This window comes from Haliotis rubra, unplaced genomic scaffold (genome assembly GCF_003918875.1).
Source record: "Haliotis rubra isolate DU_JTF1 unplaced genomic scaffold, ASM391887v1 Scf917, whole genome shotgun sequence".
In the NCBI taxonomy this organism is placed as follows: domain Eukaryota; kingdom Metazoa; phylum Mollusca; class Gastropoda; order Lepetellida; family Haliotidae; genus Haliotis; species Haliotis rubra.
The window spans coordinates 286,844-303,926 of NW_025767654.1; the positions used below are offsets into that span (position 1 = coordinate 286,844).

Below are 17,083 nucleotides of genomic sequence, written 5' to 3' on the forward strand. Positions count from 1 at the left end.
CTTGTGATCTGAACACCGTTGAAACATACTCCATTCGTAGCTATTATACCCGTGAAGGTCCGGGTTAGGATATTGACCGTCAGTAACCCATGCTTGTCGTAAGAGGCGACTAACGGGATCGGGTGGTCAGGCTCGGTGACTTGATTGACACATGTCATCGGTTCCCAATTGCGCAGATCGATACTCATGCTTTTAGAAGTTGGGACAGTAAGGAAGGATAACAATATATGGACGAACAACGTCTTTATTGCTGTGAGAGCGACGTTTCGGCGTTGGTTCTAACACCGTTATCAAGCAAGTGGTGAACAGCATAAGGATGATGGAGCATATCTACAAGTTTGAGCAGATGTTTCTACAGTACAATGAAGATTAGGAAACCAGACACAATAACAACACAAGGGCATAGATGAAAGCAATACAAATGAAGCCTGCAAAGTACACAAGGGGGAAGTGAAGCCTGTTGTATAAGTACATAGGGGATATAAATAGGGGATGCTCATGCTGTTGATCACCGCCGAATATTGCTGAGTGCGGCGTAAACCTAAACTCACTCACTCACTCACTTAGCTATTAATGTAAGTTGTCAATACCATCCTTAATAGTGCCAATGTTATGATAGTTTACGCTTCACTCGTTTCATAAATATGTATGTTTCATGTACAATATTTCAAATATGTATAATGTTGTAGTCATTCATGTGTATTGTGCCAGTTGAGAAGTGGTTGAGCGCCTGCTTTCTGACAAAGGATTTGACAAAGTTCAACGTGCAGTTATCGTGAATATATGCTAGGTTGAAAAAATGAGAAAAATGTCTAAAACCTACGGGCGAGAATATTTGACTTTGCTCAAAATTCATGTTTTGGAGGACATAAGGGAGTTGTATATCCACAGACCCCTACCCGTTGTTTATCATAAATTGGCCCAGTTTGGTGATCTACCTTCAGTTGTTGGCGATCTATAGCCCGTTTTTTATATTGTATTGTCCAAATAGTGCTATCAGTTTTAACTTTCCACACTAGTTTTAGTTGTAATTGTGATATTCTAATTGTTTTCCTGTCCTTCGTCGACAGGTTTTTATTATATACATCTATTCCATTTCAATGTCATATATGTTCTCGTCACAATATGGCTGAAATACTGCCGATGTGACGGTAAATAATAACTCACTCACTCACTCATAAATTGGTCTTTTCACGGGCGATAGAACAACATAACCAGTGTGCCAAAATCATTTCATTTTAAATGCGAGACCATATGCGACCATCTTTCGGTTTTATCGTTTTAGAAAGTAGCTGTTAGTGTTGTGATTAAACTACAGATATCATTTCATGAAGTGTTGACGCTTTACATACAGCGATGAAACAGCCTACACTTGTCATGTTATCGAAATATGCCATATTGCAAATATCGTATTTCATTTTTTATGTTCATGACACATTTTCATCGCTCCATCAATTGTACATGCATCATGAAGCTTTATGAGACAGAAAGTTCACCAATCAGTTGATGCGAAGGCGGAATACTGTGATCTTTGGACTGTGATTGGTTGTAGTAACAAACTGGCAAAGAATTATCTTGAAACGTGACGTGGCGTGACCTTCATTCAGATGAAGTAGAGACCATTCCTAGTTTCATGGGCGTCTGATCATGTGATTCCTTAGATATAGGATTTGTGTTCGTGCATTACGCAACGTACCACCCCTTTTCGTAAATGGACCTGTCTATTGCTACACCTATATATATGGGAAGTCCAACTGTGATGAATCAGTAAAGCGTTTGTTCCAGATTAACCTACAACGATGGATCATCCTACGCTTGCCTTTCTGTCCGTTATGCTCATGCTGGGCCTGGCAAGATGCCAAGACAACGCTCGTTTCCTGGTCGACATCGTTGAACCAACAGGCCTCGCTGATGTAAAGACCACCATGTCCTCTGTAAACAGCATCTTGCAAGAAACAGCTAGTGTTGATTTCATCTTCAAGGTTAGATCCAGTTTTTGATACATTTGCTCAAAACGCATTGTGTGGATTCAGGAGTATTCAAATAATTAACCCATATATGCATAGGGTCTTATATTTTCATCAAATTTTGTGAGCTTGCTTCTTTTGGCAAGCAATGGGAGGAATGGGGCGTCATTTTACCATTAAATAATTTGTTTCAGTACTTTCTTTACGACGCAAAAGTGCGTCCTAAAAATGGGACGATATGCACATATGCGTACAGGGTTATTTTCCAGTGTTGGGTAGGTGCATTAACACGCGCGATAAAATGGCAGCACCAGTGTATGCATCTTTCGTGGAGAATATGAAGGGACTTGATTCAGTATTTCTTGCTATGTCATAGTAAGTATTATATTGCTAAAATATAATGATTGATTCAGTTTGCTTGATTAAACAGTAATTTTTACTCAGAGTACACCACACCAGGTTTCAGAAGTTGTGAACTACATTTTATTTCTGATGTTTCTGAAACTCAGTGACATAATTGGATGAAGACGAATGCTTAGCGAGAGTGACACCAAGTTTGTTGGCATGGTCAGCTCCATCAGTTTATATATTACCACCGTCCTTCAAATGGTAAACGGTAGATGATGAACCATTGCCCTTTATTCTTTGTATCATGTTCCACACCTTTGAAATCCATGTTGAGGAATTTATTTTGGAAACATAATTTCGCCAAGAATGACTCTTTCCCGTTTTGTGCGTCGAGCCTTGGCATTTATGATTTTAAACTTTGTTTAACTTATGCACGGTAGGATGTCGTCGAAACTACTTTTCGGCTTTCTTCCTTCACTTTCTGGCCTGTTTACATATATTATTGAAAAATGGTTTACGAATATGTGGAGTTGCAGAGGACAGTGAAATTGTTTTGTCAGCAATATTGTTAAGTATATCCGACAACGGCTGTATTGCATCCTCGCTGTTGATGAAAAGGTCATGTTTCAAGTGTTCAATACATGGAGTCTTACATAGTGACCAATCAGCCTGGGTGGAGTTCCTTCTTGATAAATCGGGTGGTCAGGCTCGCTGACTTTGTTGACACATGTCATCGGTTTCCAATTGCGCAGATCGATGCTCATGCTGCTGATCACTGGATTGTCTGGTCCAGACTCGATTACTTACAGACCGCCGCCATATAGCTGGAATATTGCTGAGTGCGGCGTAAAACTGCACTCACTCACTCCTTGATAAAGGAGAATCATCACCAGGGGCGAGTGAGTTAATATTTAACGTCACATCGGCAATATTTCAGCCATATCGCGACGAAAACAATTTGTACAAAACAATGAACACATTTTAGAGAGGAAAACGTGTCGACGATGGACAGTAAAACTCTAGAATATGACATATATGAACATAAAACTAGCATGTCAAGCTAAAAGATTTTAAGTAAAGAAGACAATACAATATAAAACACGGGCTATAGATCGCCAACAACCGAAGGTAGATCACCATACTAGGAACCATGGACCAGGGCTGAGAGGTTTAAGAATGGTGGGGAAGCGATCACTCACACATAGGTCATCATGGCCCAGCCATTCAAATTCAATATAAAAGGTTGAATCGGTGAGTGCCAGATCAAGGGCACAATATGTTCCAGTAGCTGAATGTAGTGTTATTTTTCTGTTTGAATAACGACATATTTAAACACATTCTAACGAATTTACGTAGTTAAAATTGGGACCAAGAAAACACTCATCTGACCCCAAACTTCGCCGAATCGGAGGAACTGCCTTACCACTGGAGGTCGCCATGCTTCAAGAGACATGCCTTTACAAGTAATGTGAATGGTTCAACCACTAAAAGGTTTCTCATCGTCATTCACTTCTATACTGCAAGTCTCTATCTTGAACAATAAGAGAGAAATGTTTTTTTGAAGTCCCAAAAAGGGACAATATGCATAAATGGATTAATTGACTTATATATTGTCAAATGAAGTATAACCAAAACAAAAGATGATTAAGAGATAGAATGTACATACTGATGTGTATTTGTGTCTTTTTGCAGGTGGTTGGTGAACCAAGAGTATTAGCAAGTAAGTACACACTTGACGTAAAACTGCTTCTGTTGATTTGTCACGGGGTTCCATCCATAGTTCCACCAGAGATCCTTTTGGGCGTAGGAGGGCCATAATGATTGTGATCACATACCCATCTAAAACACAACGTTTTCCCAACTTTGTGGGAAGGTTGTAGATTGGTAACGTTATGACACAACTATGTCACAACGTTAGTATTACGTCATTTTATAATGTTATGTCAAAACGTTATAACAACGTTTTTTATAACTTGGTGTCACAATAGAGATTTCTGTAAAACTTTTCACTTTGATCTTCTTTCTTTACTATTCAGCTACAGCTTCAGAAAACATACGACCAATACAATGTTATATAGAATGCTGAGACAACGTTAGCATCAAATAAGTTAACCTTGTGGCGACGTGTTTTATACATCCTGAAACACTTTTAAAATGTATTGATCCTATATTGTCACACTGGCAAACAACGGGAAATATTTAATGAATATAAGAGTGACACAGACAGTTAAGAAGTGAGTGAGCGAGTTAATATTTAACGTCACATCGGCAATATTTCGACCATATCGTGACGATAAAAAGTTTTGTACTGAGAATATTTATACTTATTTAAAAACCTGTCAGCGAAGGACAGTATAACAACTAGACTATCACAAATTGAGTAAAACTAGTTTGAGTTCAGTGTAAAATTGTAAGTCATTGCAAAACAACACAATATAAAATCGGGTTATAGATCACCAGCAACTGAAGGTAGATCACCACACTAGGTACCATGGGGACTTAGAGTTCCTTTGCTACCTGCATAAACCCTAGCTGGATTTACACCATCCCTTCAGCTGCTGGCGATTGTAGGCAAATTTATCCAACAGTTAAAACAACAGAAATATAACGTTTAAAATGTGGTAAATTTAGATTTTACTTTGAAAGTTGTGGGACTCACATACCTTCTCAGGAGGACAAGTTTACAATACTTTAACCTCCTTTGAGGGTACAGCCACTAACAATCTAGTTACTAATCTAAACTACCAATCTTTAATATATATCTATTTACAAAACACATTATTCAGACCTTATCAATGAAATGAATTTCTTTTAAAAAATAATAATAATTAAATGAGAACTAACAGTGGTAAAAAGATCCTTAACTGTTTTTACATTGAAATATTTATCCCTTATGATGGAGAATTTAACACAGTCAAGCAGGATATGCTTGACAGTGACTCTCTCATCACAAGGGATGCAAAACGGAGGATCCTAACCTTTCAATAGGTATGCATGGGTATATCTTGCATGGCCAATACGACTTCGTCGCATGATGACCTCTTCAACTGGCTACCCAAGTAAGTGTAACCGATATAGGGTTTTATTTCATGTAATTTATTGACACCTACTTGGGTGTCCCACTTCTTCTGCATCAGATCACGGATGTAGGTTCTAATGCTCGCTTTGTAATCAGAGTATGGGATAAGAAGTGGTGTTACAGATTTGTTGAGTGCTGCCTTGGCAGCAGGATCAGCCATTGTGTTCCCAGAAATGCCAACATGGCTGGGTAACCAAAAAAAGACGATGTCACATTGGCCAGTAGCAAGATCATTATACAATTCAATAAAAGTGGATGTTTACAAGACACATTTTTAATAGCCTGAAGGCATGAAAGAGAATCGGAAAAGATTATGTATTGTTTATGTTTAGTGTGTCTTTGAATATATTTAAGAGCCGTTAAGATGGAGTTTGCTTCTGCTGTAAAAATAGAGCTGTTATCCGGTATTCTAGAAGATATGGATCCAATGACAGTGGCACATGCCACTTTTAGTTTTAGTTTGTTGTTGCAGGCTCCACCATATACGATGGAGCCATAATAAAGTTTTGAGCGGACTAGTGATCTATATAGGTGTAGGAGGGTAGTTTGATCCCCCTCCCCAATTTGAATTAGAAACTACTTGCAATAAATCCAGTGCCTTCAGGCATTTAGTTTTAAGGGATTTAATATGCGGCAGAAAAGTTAAATGGGAGTCGAAAATTACACCCAAGAACTTGGCCTCTTTGACAACTTTGATTGGAGTGCCATTTAAATTTAGTTCTGGGTCCTTGTGTGGCTTGTATTTTCTACAGAAGTGTATACAACTAGTTTTTGATTTAGAAAATTTAAAGCCGTTTTCAAGACACCATTTATTTATTTTGTTTAAACACAATTGCAGTCAGTTGCCGTTCACTAGTATGCATATTTTTACCACGACAAGAAATATTGAAATCATCCACAAACAGCGACCCATCGATTGAATAATTTAAAACCTTAGACAAACTATTTATCTTTATACTAAAAGTGTGACAGACAAAATGCTGCCTTGTGGGACACACTCATCCTGATTGTAATGATCAGACAGGGTAGAACTTGAAATTGCCTGTCAGTTAAAAACGTGGATATGAATTGAGGCACAGAGCCTCGCAACCAAAATCGTGTAAATCTCTTAAAATCCCATGTTTCCACGTAGTGTCATATGCTTTTTCTAAATCGAAAAAGATCGACACTGCATGTTGTTTTTGAATAATGACATTTTTAACAAAGGATTCTAAACACACTAAATGATCGATAGTACTTATGTTTTTACCTAAACCACATTGAATATCCGTTATAATGTTATTGGTTTCCAAGTACCAAACAATTTATCATGCGTTCCATGGTTTTGCAAACGCAGCTAGTTAGTGACATCGGTCGATAATTCGAAGGATCAGTATGGTCACGTCCAGGTTTAGGGATGGGTACAATAATAGCATCGCGCCATAAAGGACATTTTCCAGATGTCCAAATATCATCAAAAATGTTTAAGAGGGTCTCTAAACATGAATCCGGTAAGTGCTTCAGAAACTGATAATGTATGTTATCAGCCCCTGTAGCAGTATCGAGAGCCTGGTCAATGAAGCTCATGAATAGAAAATATACTCATGCCAATAATGGTTGTCACCCCTTCAATTTTTTATTGAGAGGGGGGTGGTGGGGGTGGGGGGTGGGAGGGGGTTGACAACCATTATTGGCATGAGTATACTTCATTGTAATCTTCCCCATTATCTGTATTGAAATTAATAGTTTTCTTTTCCTGTTTTTTTTTTTATAATTTTGGAATTGAGGTAGATAAGTCGATGAGGAAGAGTGTTTGGCCAAAAGTTTCTCCAAGTTTATTTGCAATATCAGATTACTAGTTAATAATTCGTCTCCATCTTTAAGATGCTTAATGCTCGATTGAGCGCCCTTACCTTTTTATTTTCTGGATCATATTCCATAACATTTGACAGCAGCGTTCGTGAATTTATTTTGATACATAATTTCTCCAGGATTGACGTTTACTTTGCTTGAAGGTACGCCGTGCCTTAGCATTTAAAATTTAAAATTTATTCAAGTTATGGACCATAGGATGGCGACGGAAATAATTGTCAGCCTTCTTCCGTGCCTTCCTAGCCTGTTTGCACTCATTGTTGAACCATGGTTTTCGTATGTGTGGAATTGCAGAGGATTTGGGTATACACTCATTAGCTATATTATTGAGTTTATCAGAGAAATCCGTTATAGCATCAGGAACATCTATAAAATGTTCAGGTTTAAGTCTGTTACAACACAGAGTTTGATATAAGTGCCAGTTAGCTTTTTTAAAGTTCCATCTTGATGATGGGGTAAGATCAGATGGGTTCACAGGCTGTAATATTGTAGGAAAATGGTCACTTCTACAGAGGACATTGTGGACTGACCATTCAAATTCATTCAATAGGTTTGAGTCTGTAATTGACAAATCAAGTGCTGAATAAGTTCCTGTGCCAGGATGTAAATATGTGTTGGAACCGTCATTATATATGCATAAATCATTATCTGAACAGAACTCTTCCAATAGTTTACCTTCAGCATTAGTATTTGTACCACCCGAGAGAGGGTTGTGGCCATTTAAGTCCCCCATAATAATACAGGATTTTGGTTGTTGGTCATTTAAAGGTTGGAGATCAGTCTTCTGAAAGGTTGAAGATGGTGAGATATAGATAGAACATAATGTAAATGCAACGTGTAATGTAAGTCGCACTGCAACTGCTTGCAGATTAGTAGTAAGTGTAATAGGGCTATGGATAACATTATGTTTGGCTAGGATCGAAGATTTTCCAGCTGCCCTATCACCGGGACGTGAAAAACAATGATATGCCTTGTAATGACGCAGGTCAAAAGTGTCTGTCTGTTTTAAATATGTCTCCTGCAGACAAAATGCTGATGGTGTTAAAACCTGGACTAAAAACTGCAATTCATTGAAATTAGTTGTGAGTCCTCTGCAATTCCATTGTATAATATTATTCTGATAACCTACCTTTTGGGGGGATTTATTGGGGATCTACCCCTAACTTTTTGGTGTGTGCCCTACAACAGACATTTTCGGACACGTCCATATCCTCAAGAGATCCATATTTGTTGAATAATTGAATTTGATTTTCTAACCCTTTTGGGGCTCTGCCACTGATTTGTTTTGAAAAATCTGGCGTTTTACTTTTGATTTTAACGAGACCTTGTTGAGACTTTGTGGACGACTGAGAAGATGGTTCATGACAAGGGGATGTCTCTGATTGGATTCGAGATGTACCAGGAAGTGAGTTTACACTTTGTGTAGATGTAGCAGGAGAGAAAGGTTTAGGAGATTCTGTTTTTACCCAAGTTAAGTTTGTCTGACAACTTGCAGATACTTTAGTTACTCTAGATGTTGCCTCAGCCGTTGTTCTTGCAATGGAATCATAACTGTCTGTCTGTTCTGAGCTGTGGACTAGTTTCTTGGCATCTGCAAAACTAATGTTTTACGTAAATTTTATTTGATTGCCATTTGCTGTTTCCATACAGGACAGTCCTTAGAGTAAGCTGGATGATTCCCTGAGCAGTTGGTGCACTTTTTGACATTACTGGTACACTCTTCTGTTGTGTGTGTCTTTTCACCACAGTGAGCACACACAACAGACAATGTGCAAGTATTTACGCCATGGCCAAACTTTTGACTTGGAAGCACCTAAGAGGGTTTGGAATGTATGTCTCAACGTTGAGGTTACAATAACCTCCCTTCAGTGATTTAGTGCATAGGTAGAGAAAAGGAAAACAGATACGTGTTGGTTTTACTGGTTTTGTCGTTTTTACTGGTTGAGAAACGTTTAACATAGAGTACACCCTGATCCTTCATGTTGGAGACGATATCTAGTTCCGACATGTCAGCAAGCAATCGCTCACGATCTCTAACAATTCCCTTGCTCGTATTAAGGGTTTTGTGAGCCGTTACGGTGACAAAAATGCCGACAAAAGTTTCGGTGTTCAATAGGTTGGTTGACTCTTGTCTTTTGCCACACTCGATAAACAGCGCACTAGACCGTAATCTTTTAATGTTCTTCACATCGCCGGCAATGCCTCGGATACCCTTAGACACAGCTAAAGGGTTCAATTTTAATGGTGTCACATCTTGTGTCTCAATGAGAACAAAACGTGGCCAGTAATCAATTGGTATGGGCAGTCTTAGGTCGTTATCAACAAGGTCAATTTCAAGAGGACGTTTGGGTTTTTTGGTTGGGGTTTCATAAGCCATGGTTAGTGTTTAGATTTCACCATCCGAGCTCCCCACCCACCACGGAGCATCAAGGACAATGCTAAAAAACAAGCAGATCTCCGACTTGCAGCACCAAGGATACTAAAAGTTTATTTTCCCACCAGAATGGCCCATGAGCCACCGCCTTCTGGCATACGACTCCAGGCAAAAACACACATGAAATTATGTTCATTTGGTTCAAGATAGTGTGGCCAAGCCTGAAATATTAAATTATTATTTTTGATTAATTTTGAGCAACACGTAGTTGCAGCACAGGGCTTGGCGTGACCAGCCGATTGGTCGAACTGGGCCCATTCAACCACCCGTCTAGGTGAAGTAAGGGGCGAAGTGGTGTGGTGGGCAAAGGAACACTGTTGCTGGAACCAGTGCCCTCAACCACCAGACTCCCGTCCTCCACCGACATAGGGGCGCAACCCACGGCAAACGGGTTGGTGGACCAAATATACCCCTGGGTCCACACGGGGGGTTGAAGAGCTCTTAGCGTTACCCAGCACCCACCACGAGGAGGTGGCTCTTCACGGGTACCGACAGTTAAGAAAACCCAGTGGGCAGGAAACTGAGCTGAATAATGTACCTAGTTGGCCTTCAGCACTTACTTTGTCAGATTGTTATTGTGGACGTTCTTTGATTATTTTTTAAACCTTGTTTAACAATATATTGTTGATATCAGGAAAACAGATTTGAACCTGTCCACAGGCAATTGCTGTAATAAAATGATCTTCATCTCTTCTTTGTCCTGCTAAGCTCAGGTCGAAGTGCAACCCCTTACATGAAGGTTAAATTGGTCTTCAGTAACCCATGCTTGTCGTATGAGGTGACTAACGGGATCGGGAGGTCAGGCTCGCTGACTTGGTTGACATATGTCATCCTATCCCAATTGCATAGATCTATGCTCATGGTGTTGATGACTGGATTGTCTGGTACAGAATCGATGATATACAGACCACTGCCATATAGCTAGAATAGTGTTGAATACGGCGTAAAACTAAACTCACTCACAAACATGTAGGCTGACAGTCCTATGGTCAGGAAAGTACATATTTTGAATTGCCGAATATACATGCAACTTGGGATATCGGACAAGCGCCCGATCAACACGACGGTTTGTGGACACATGCAAATTATACTGTGTGAAATACCATAAATGGGTTGTAAAAGAAGGAATTGATTTCCGTTGGAGAAATTTCATGATCCCATAGTTTCTCTTTTTTCTGTTCACAAATAACCAAATACTTACCGTGTTATACTTACCTGACTCGGGGTCTCTGTTGAGTGTGACCTCTCTATAACTACTTTCCAGTTCTGAATATACCCAGCCTGTGCGATATGCGTCCTCTCGAAGAGAAGTTGTTGGCGGCTAATCTGGACATCACTGTGAAATCTCTGATACTTGGTGAAAAACTTGCAGCTGATCTGGGGGTGAACAAGACCGTTATTGCAAGTGCCCCGCCTTCAGCAGACCTAACTGGAGACTACATCTACTTATGGGATGCAATTTTCAGAATGGAAGGTAAAAACTGTTTTGAGTTGCGCAATATATTATAAGGTTGCGATTCATAGACAAAAGTCCTGTATTCAGCAATAATGATGTCATGATGTATTTCTTTTCGAAAACAACCCTTCACTCTGTAATGTGATTATACAACCAATATTATTTAAGTCACCATATTTCCTTGTGTATATCAGGTCTAAACAGTGAAGAATACAAAGAGGAAATACGAGACAATCTGGAGCACAGCATCAAGTTCAGACTGGAAAATCACCAGAGTGTCATATACAGAGTTCTCGGAGGGTTTCCTATTCAGGTAAATTGTGGACTCGATAAAAATCTGTTTGCCTGGATCGTTGCTAACTGCTTTCAGTAACTGCCTGGTCCAAGATCAATTATTTACAAACCGGAATATGGTTTAAACCACAGATGAAAAAAAGCAACAGTCACAGGTTTATTCTGAGGCTGACTGTCTATGATATAATGAAAACATCTGTCCAGTATGTAATCAGTGTCATTTCAATGAACGCATTTACAATGAAATAATGAATTTTGTTCATGCTAACGTAAACCACTTCAAAGTGAAGAAAGATTCATCATGGTTGTTTTATTTTTGTAGATGATGTATTTTGTAACAGCAAAACCAGAGGAGGCTGAACTGGTTGTCTGGGACTTCAACCGCCGGAAACTGGTTTACAGAGTTAACGTGGTCAGGGTTGAGTTGCTAGACGTCTATCTTAACGGCTGTCAGTAACAACCTGTACTTTGTGCAATAAAGAAGTCAGTAGCATAGACTTTTAGGTTGGCATTGAATAAAACTCATATCAATTAAGTGTTTGAACGACTCCAGCTATCACAGTAGGTGTTGTAGTCAAAACAGGGAAAACAGGTACTCCTTGAGTATAAATTTTGTCAACATCCGAAAATGTTGTCGCTTTCATTCGCGTGCAGACCGCCTCCGTGGTGTAGTGGTTGGAGCGTCCGCCCGGAGAGCGGAAGGTCGTGGGTTCGATCCCCGGCCGCGTCATACCAAAAGACGTTAAAATATGGTACTAGTTGGTCCCTGCCTGGCGCTCGGCATTAATGGGTACACCAAGGACTGGTCGGCTCGGAGTCAGTATAATGTGTCTGAGTGGGGTATTCATGCTTCACTGCGGCATGGTATCTCAGTAGGCTAGCACTATAAACCAGCTTCAGTATGGGCTAGTACAAGCAGCCGTAACTACACATACACACGCATGTACGTCGTCATATGAGCGAAATATTCTCAAGCACGACGTTAAACCCAAATTCACCTCACCTCAGCTCATTCGCGTGCACAATATTGATACACGGATTCATGCACACAGCCTATCTGCATTCCATCATGCATTAATGTCGAACGAGACGAGAACCTGCAGATAAGCGAATCTTGACCACACAATCAAGTGACTGATATGGTGACCCTTCCAAATACTTGCGGTCAGTGAAATGAGTATATTGTGAGCAACCTTGAGCATAAGTGAGTGAGTGAATATGATTTTACGCCGCTTTTAGCAACATCCCGGCGTGGGACACCAGAAATGGGCTTCAGACATTGTGGCCATGTGGGGAATCGAACCCGGACCTTCAGCGTGACGAGCAAACGCTTTAACCACTAGGCTTGCCCACCGTCCCAGGTCAGTTAAATGAGTTTCCTTCATTGACGATCGCATCACGGTGCATGTACTAAACCAACTATAGCATCACGCCGTGGATAGATATAATGTCACGATTGAATTTCAGCAAATATATTCAGTGATATTGGGTACAGAATAGCCTATATTTGTATAGTCGCCCATTGCGTTCTTATTGCTATGTGTGAAGTATACGTGTATAAGAAAATAGTCTTCAATAAATACGGATCCCTTGGGTGTTGTTACGGTTTAGAAATTACTGAGATAAAAGATTGGGAGTCCCCTTTAAACCAGTAAAATAAAACACAAACAAGTCTATCATGTTCAATTATACATTAACAAACAATCAAGGTTACAATGAATGACAGTACAATTTCTAATACAATATAATTGGATCACAAATCTCAAATATTGGGTCACAAATCTAAAATGTTAACTCAAAAGTCTTGATATTTCCACTAAACAGATACGCTGACAGAAGATTCCTGACAGCTGTTGAAAGTTCAATGAAGACGAGGCCTCTTGAAACGTCTATGTTTTCAGACAGATGAGCGTATATCCAAAGTAGTCCCTCCAGATATCTCAGCAACCATCCCTTGTGTACCTATTATACAGTTTTAGAATTTTCTAGCAACAGCCATGCCACACTACAATCATTTAGAAATTACTGGAATCCGACCGTCTTCCACCGAACCGGAAGCAAAACAAACAAAGGGGAGACAACTCCCCAGCCACTTCCAACAGGTGAAAATGAATAGCCTAAGTTCAAGGTGTGAGTTCAAATCCACATTCAGCGCTTGGAACTTCTGTGACCTATTATAACTAAACGTCAATCAATGTGACATTACAATTAACAAAAACACGTGTTCATGTGTCCGAATACACCTTATCCCATATCGGAGATATCGCCCTTCCTATTCCACACAGTATCACTCACTCTCCTACCCAGAGTTCCATGCGGCCAGCCAGCATAGTACCACTGCCACTGGCCAGAAAGATGTGACGAATCGTCACATCTTACACAGTCCATTAATATAATGTACTTATTTCTCAACTCTTTTATTTTTGACGAGTCTACACATCTAAGTAAACATCTTTGATAGAATGGTTTAGTTTCACTGAGAAAATATCCTAAAACATGTAACACTATTTCGATTTGCGTAGCGGTCCTTTGTTTACATAGGTTGTACGGCTCCACGTGCTGTCATCGAAGCCGACGGAGAGCAAACGATGGTACTTCTACAAACACTGAGGGTAACATACGGGAATCATCCATCCCCAAGATAAACTTTTTACAAAGGCAAACTGGCCCTTTTATGAACGTTTCATTGATATTCCTGACTTCTACAATTTCTCACATTTGAAAGGTCTGCTTCAATGGCTGAGCATAATTCCGTCGCCACCCTGTTCCGCAATTTAAGCAAGTTTAAGATTTTGAGTGCTAAAACACGGCGAACATTTAAATAAAGTAGACGTCAGTCTTGGCAAAATTATGTATCCAAAGTCAATTCACTACGCCGATGCCTAAGGTGTGGAATATGATACAGAAAATAAAAGCTAAAGGCTCAAAGTCTAGCATTCACCATTTCAAAAATAGGGACCAATTATTAACTACTGAAGCAGATATTGCAAATAAATTTGGTGAAACTTTAACCAAACATTATTTCTTTTGTTATTATGTAACCCAATTTCAAAAATATAAAAACAAGACAGCTATCAATTTCAGTTCAGACAAAGGGGAACAGTTAAAATATGTTCGATTCATGAGCTTCATACTGCTCTTGAACAAGCTCACGTTAACATACATTATCAACTCTTTAAGTACTTACCAAAATCATGTTTAGAAATTTGTCAATGCCTTGACGATAATTATATTCAGAATCAGAAATTAGGCCAGTAACAGCGGCGTCATCGGCGAATTTGACAGTAAACACGTCATTTAATGACAAGTAACAGTCAGTGGTAATTTGCTATACAGTGAAAGAACACAGAGGTTGAGAGAAAAGAAGATAAATAGCCACTGACACTGACATACTTAGTTCTGTGTACCATGAATTCTTTAACCAATCTGATAATGTTCCCATTAACACCTAGATTGAACAGCATACACATGAAAAAGGCGTGGCTGGATGGTATTGAAGGCGCAAGAAAAATCAATAAAGAGGATTCTTATATAGTTGTTCAAAACCTCCAGATGAATATATATAGTTTAACACTTCACTTCTTAAAATGATTAGGTAATTATCTTGACAATTGATATACATGGAGAAAGATTAACAATCAAATAATCTGGATGGTGACAAGAAAAAACCAAAACAAATGCCGTCTGTGCGGTATATCACTGCGTTATGCAGGAAGTACAACCAGTATATGATGACAAAAGCATTTGTCATGTAAACATCCAAACACTGATTCTGAGTAATAGGAAATGTACGTCACATGACGATATCAAGTCGGAATGAAGTAAGTGTTAACGTGTATGATCGGAACACATGTCATACCTTAAACTGTGATATATGTGTATTGCTAAGCTACCAACTTCAATATTGATCAAACAGTCATCCATTGTGTAATGTCATGCCAGTTACGCCAGTAATATACGTGTATTGCTAAGTTACCAACTTCAGTATTGATCAAACAGTCATCCATCGTGTAATGTCATGCCAGTTACGCCATCGTTTGCTTGAAAGGTATAAACCGAGTCGAGTCTGACCCCTCGAGTACTCGCGTCCAAAAAAATGGACTCGTTGAAGCCCTATTCTCGTCTGATAAAGTACTGAGGCGCCTTTGATCTTTCATCAAAGCATCTTAAAATGTTCAATCTTGATGTTTTAATGAGTGTGTGAGTGAGTGAGTGAGTGAGTTAAGATTTAAAGTCACATAAAAATGGACTCGTTGAAGCCCTATTGTCGTCTGATAAAGTACTAAGGCGCCTTTGATCTTTCATCAAAGCATCTTAAAATGTTCAATCTTGATGTTTTAATGTGTAATGAGTGAGTGAGTTAAGATTTAAAGTCACATCGGCAATATTCAAGCCATATCGTGACTACTTGTAAATTCATAATGCATACAAATAATATATAAAACCCTGTCAACGAAGGACAGTAAAATTACTAGGTTATCACAAAATGAGGTAAAACTAGCTAGCACATATTTTTAAAAGTAGAAAACTATTTTTGGACAATACAGTATAAAAATGGGATATTGATCGCCAACAGCTGAAGGTAGATCACCATACTAGGGCCCATGGGGACTTACATTACTTTTGCTACCTGCATGGACCCTAACTAGATTTACACCATCCCTTCACCCATTGGCGTTTATGCTGATGTTTAGTTCAGAATCTAATGTTTGGCTTTGACCACAGTTAAGTTCGATTTTGTAACTCAACTTGTATTTATTACTACATGTACAGTCTGTGTCAATGGCTTCTTTTCAACGATAATGAAGATACGGCAGCCTGTAGTTTAATACTGCTGTACACAATATCAATCTTATAGGACGTGAAGTCGGTAGCTAACCGAGTCTGGTCCATACAATCAAGTTGGCATCATCAGCATGGATCTTTGCAACTGGGATACGATGACACGCATCAGCCTATTTGGCAAATCTTGACCACTCGACCCTCGACGTCTCTTACGAAATACATATATGAAAGACCAGTTCTACCCAATAGTTCTCAGGGCTTGGAACAAGTAAAGGAACACGAGGAAGTGTCATGATTCACAAAATGTACCCGGAATCTTCTTCTATTCACAATAGATGAACTGTCGCTGGAAAATATACTAAAACTGAAATGTAGCTGTGTCTGAAAGTTACACTGAGACATAGGACTAGTGACATGGGAAGGCCCTCTCGGCAGTATCCAACATATCTTCTATGGTTCTGCATCGGTCGCAGTTAGTTTCATGCTGCAACCATCGGCACAGTTGAAAGTGGTGTGGAGAGAATCTGCCTTGGACTATGGAGGTTCGCAAAATTCAGAATCTGCAACGACAGAAAGACCAGCAAACGTTTCAGCCATTTCATTTATAGAAGACCTTTCTGCATGGTCAGAACTAAGTTCACGTAAACATAAAACGTCAGTGCTAAAAATACCAGTTCTTTACTATCGGCAGAAATAGATTAATCATGGTTGATTTACGTGTCCAAATGTCAATGTTGGTTTTTCTGTTGCATTAACGTTTTTTAATTTATGAAGAAATCCTAGCGACACATTATCTAGTTGTCAAAGCAATACCTCGGCTGAATAAGAAGCACAGAATATATATCCGGGATCGCGCAAACTGAATCAAA

The 17,083-nt window shown here is 39.3% G+C and overlaps 1 protein-coding gene across 1 annotated transcript; it reads left to right on the forward strand.

The window, feature by feature from the left end:
• The first annotated feature begins 1,763 nt into the window (after positions 1 to 1,763).
• Positions 1,764 to 11,922, forward strand: LOC124264260. Its single transcript, XM_046699001.1, has 5 exons — positions 1,764 to 1,982; positions 4,008 to 4,035; positions 10,944 to 11,153; positions 11,330 to 11,448; positions 11,752 to 11,922. The coding sequence occupies exons 1-5, from the start codon at positions 1,800 to 1,802 to the stop codon at positions 11,884 to 11,886; spliced, it is 675 nt and encodes a 224-aa protein (XP_046554957.1). The 5' UTR covers positions 1,764 to 1,799; the 3' UTR covers positions 11,887 to 11,922.
• The last annotated feature ends 5,161 nt before the right edge of the window (positions 11,923 to 17,083 follow it).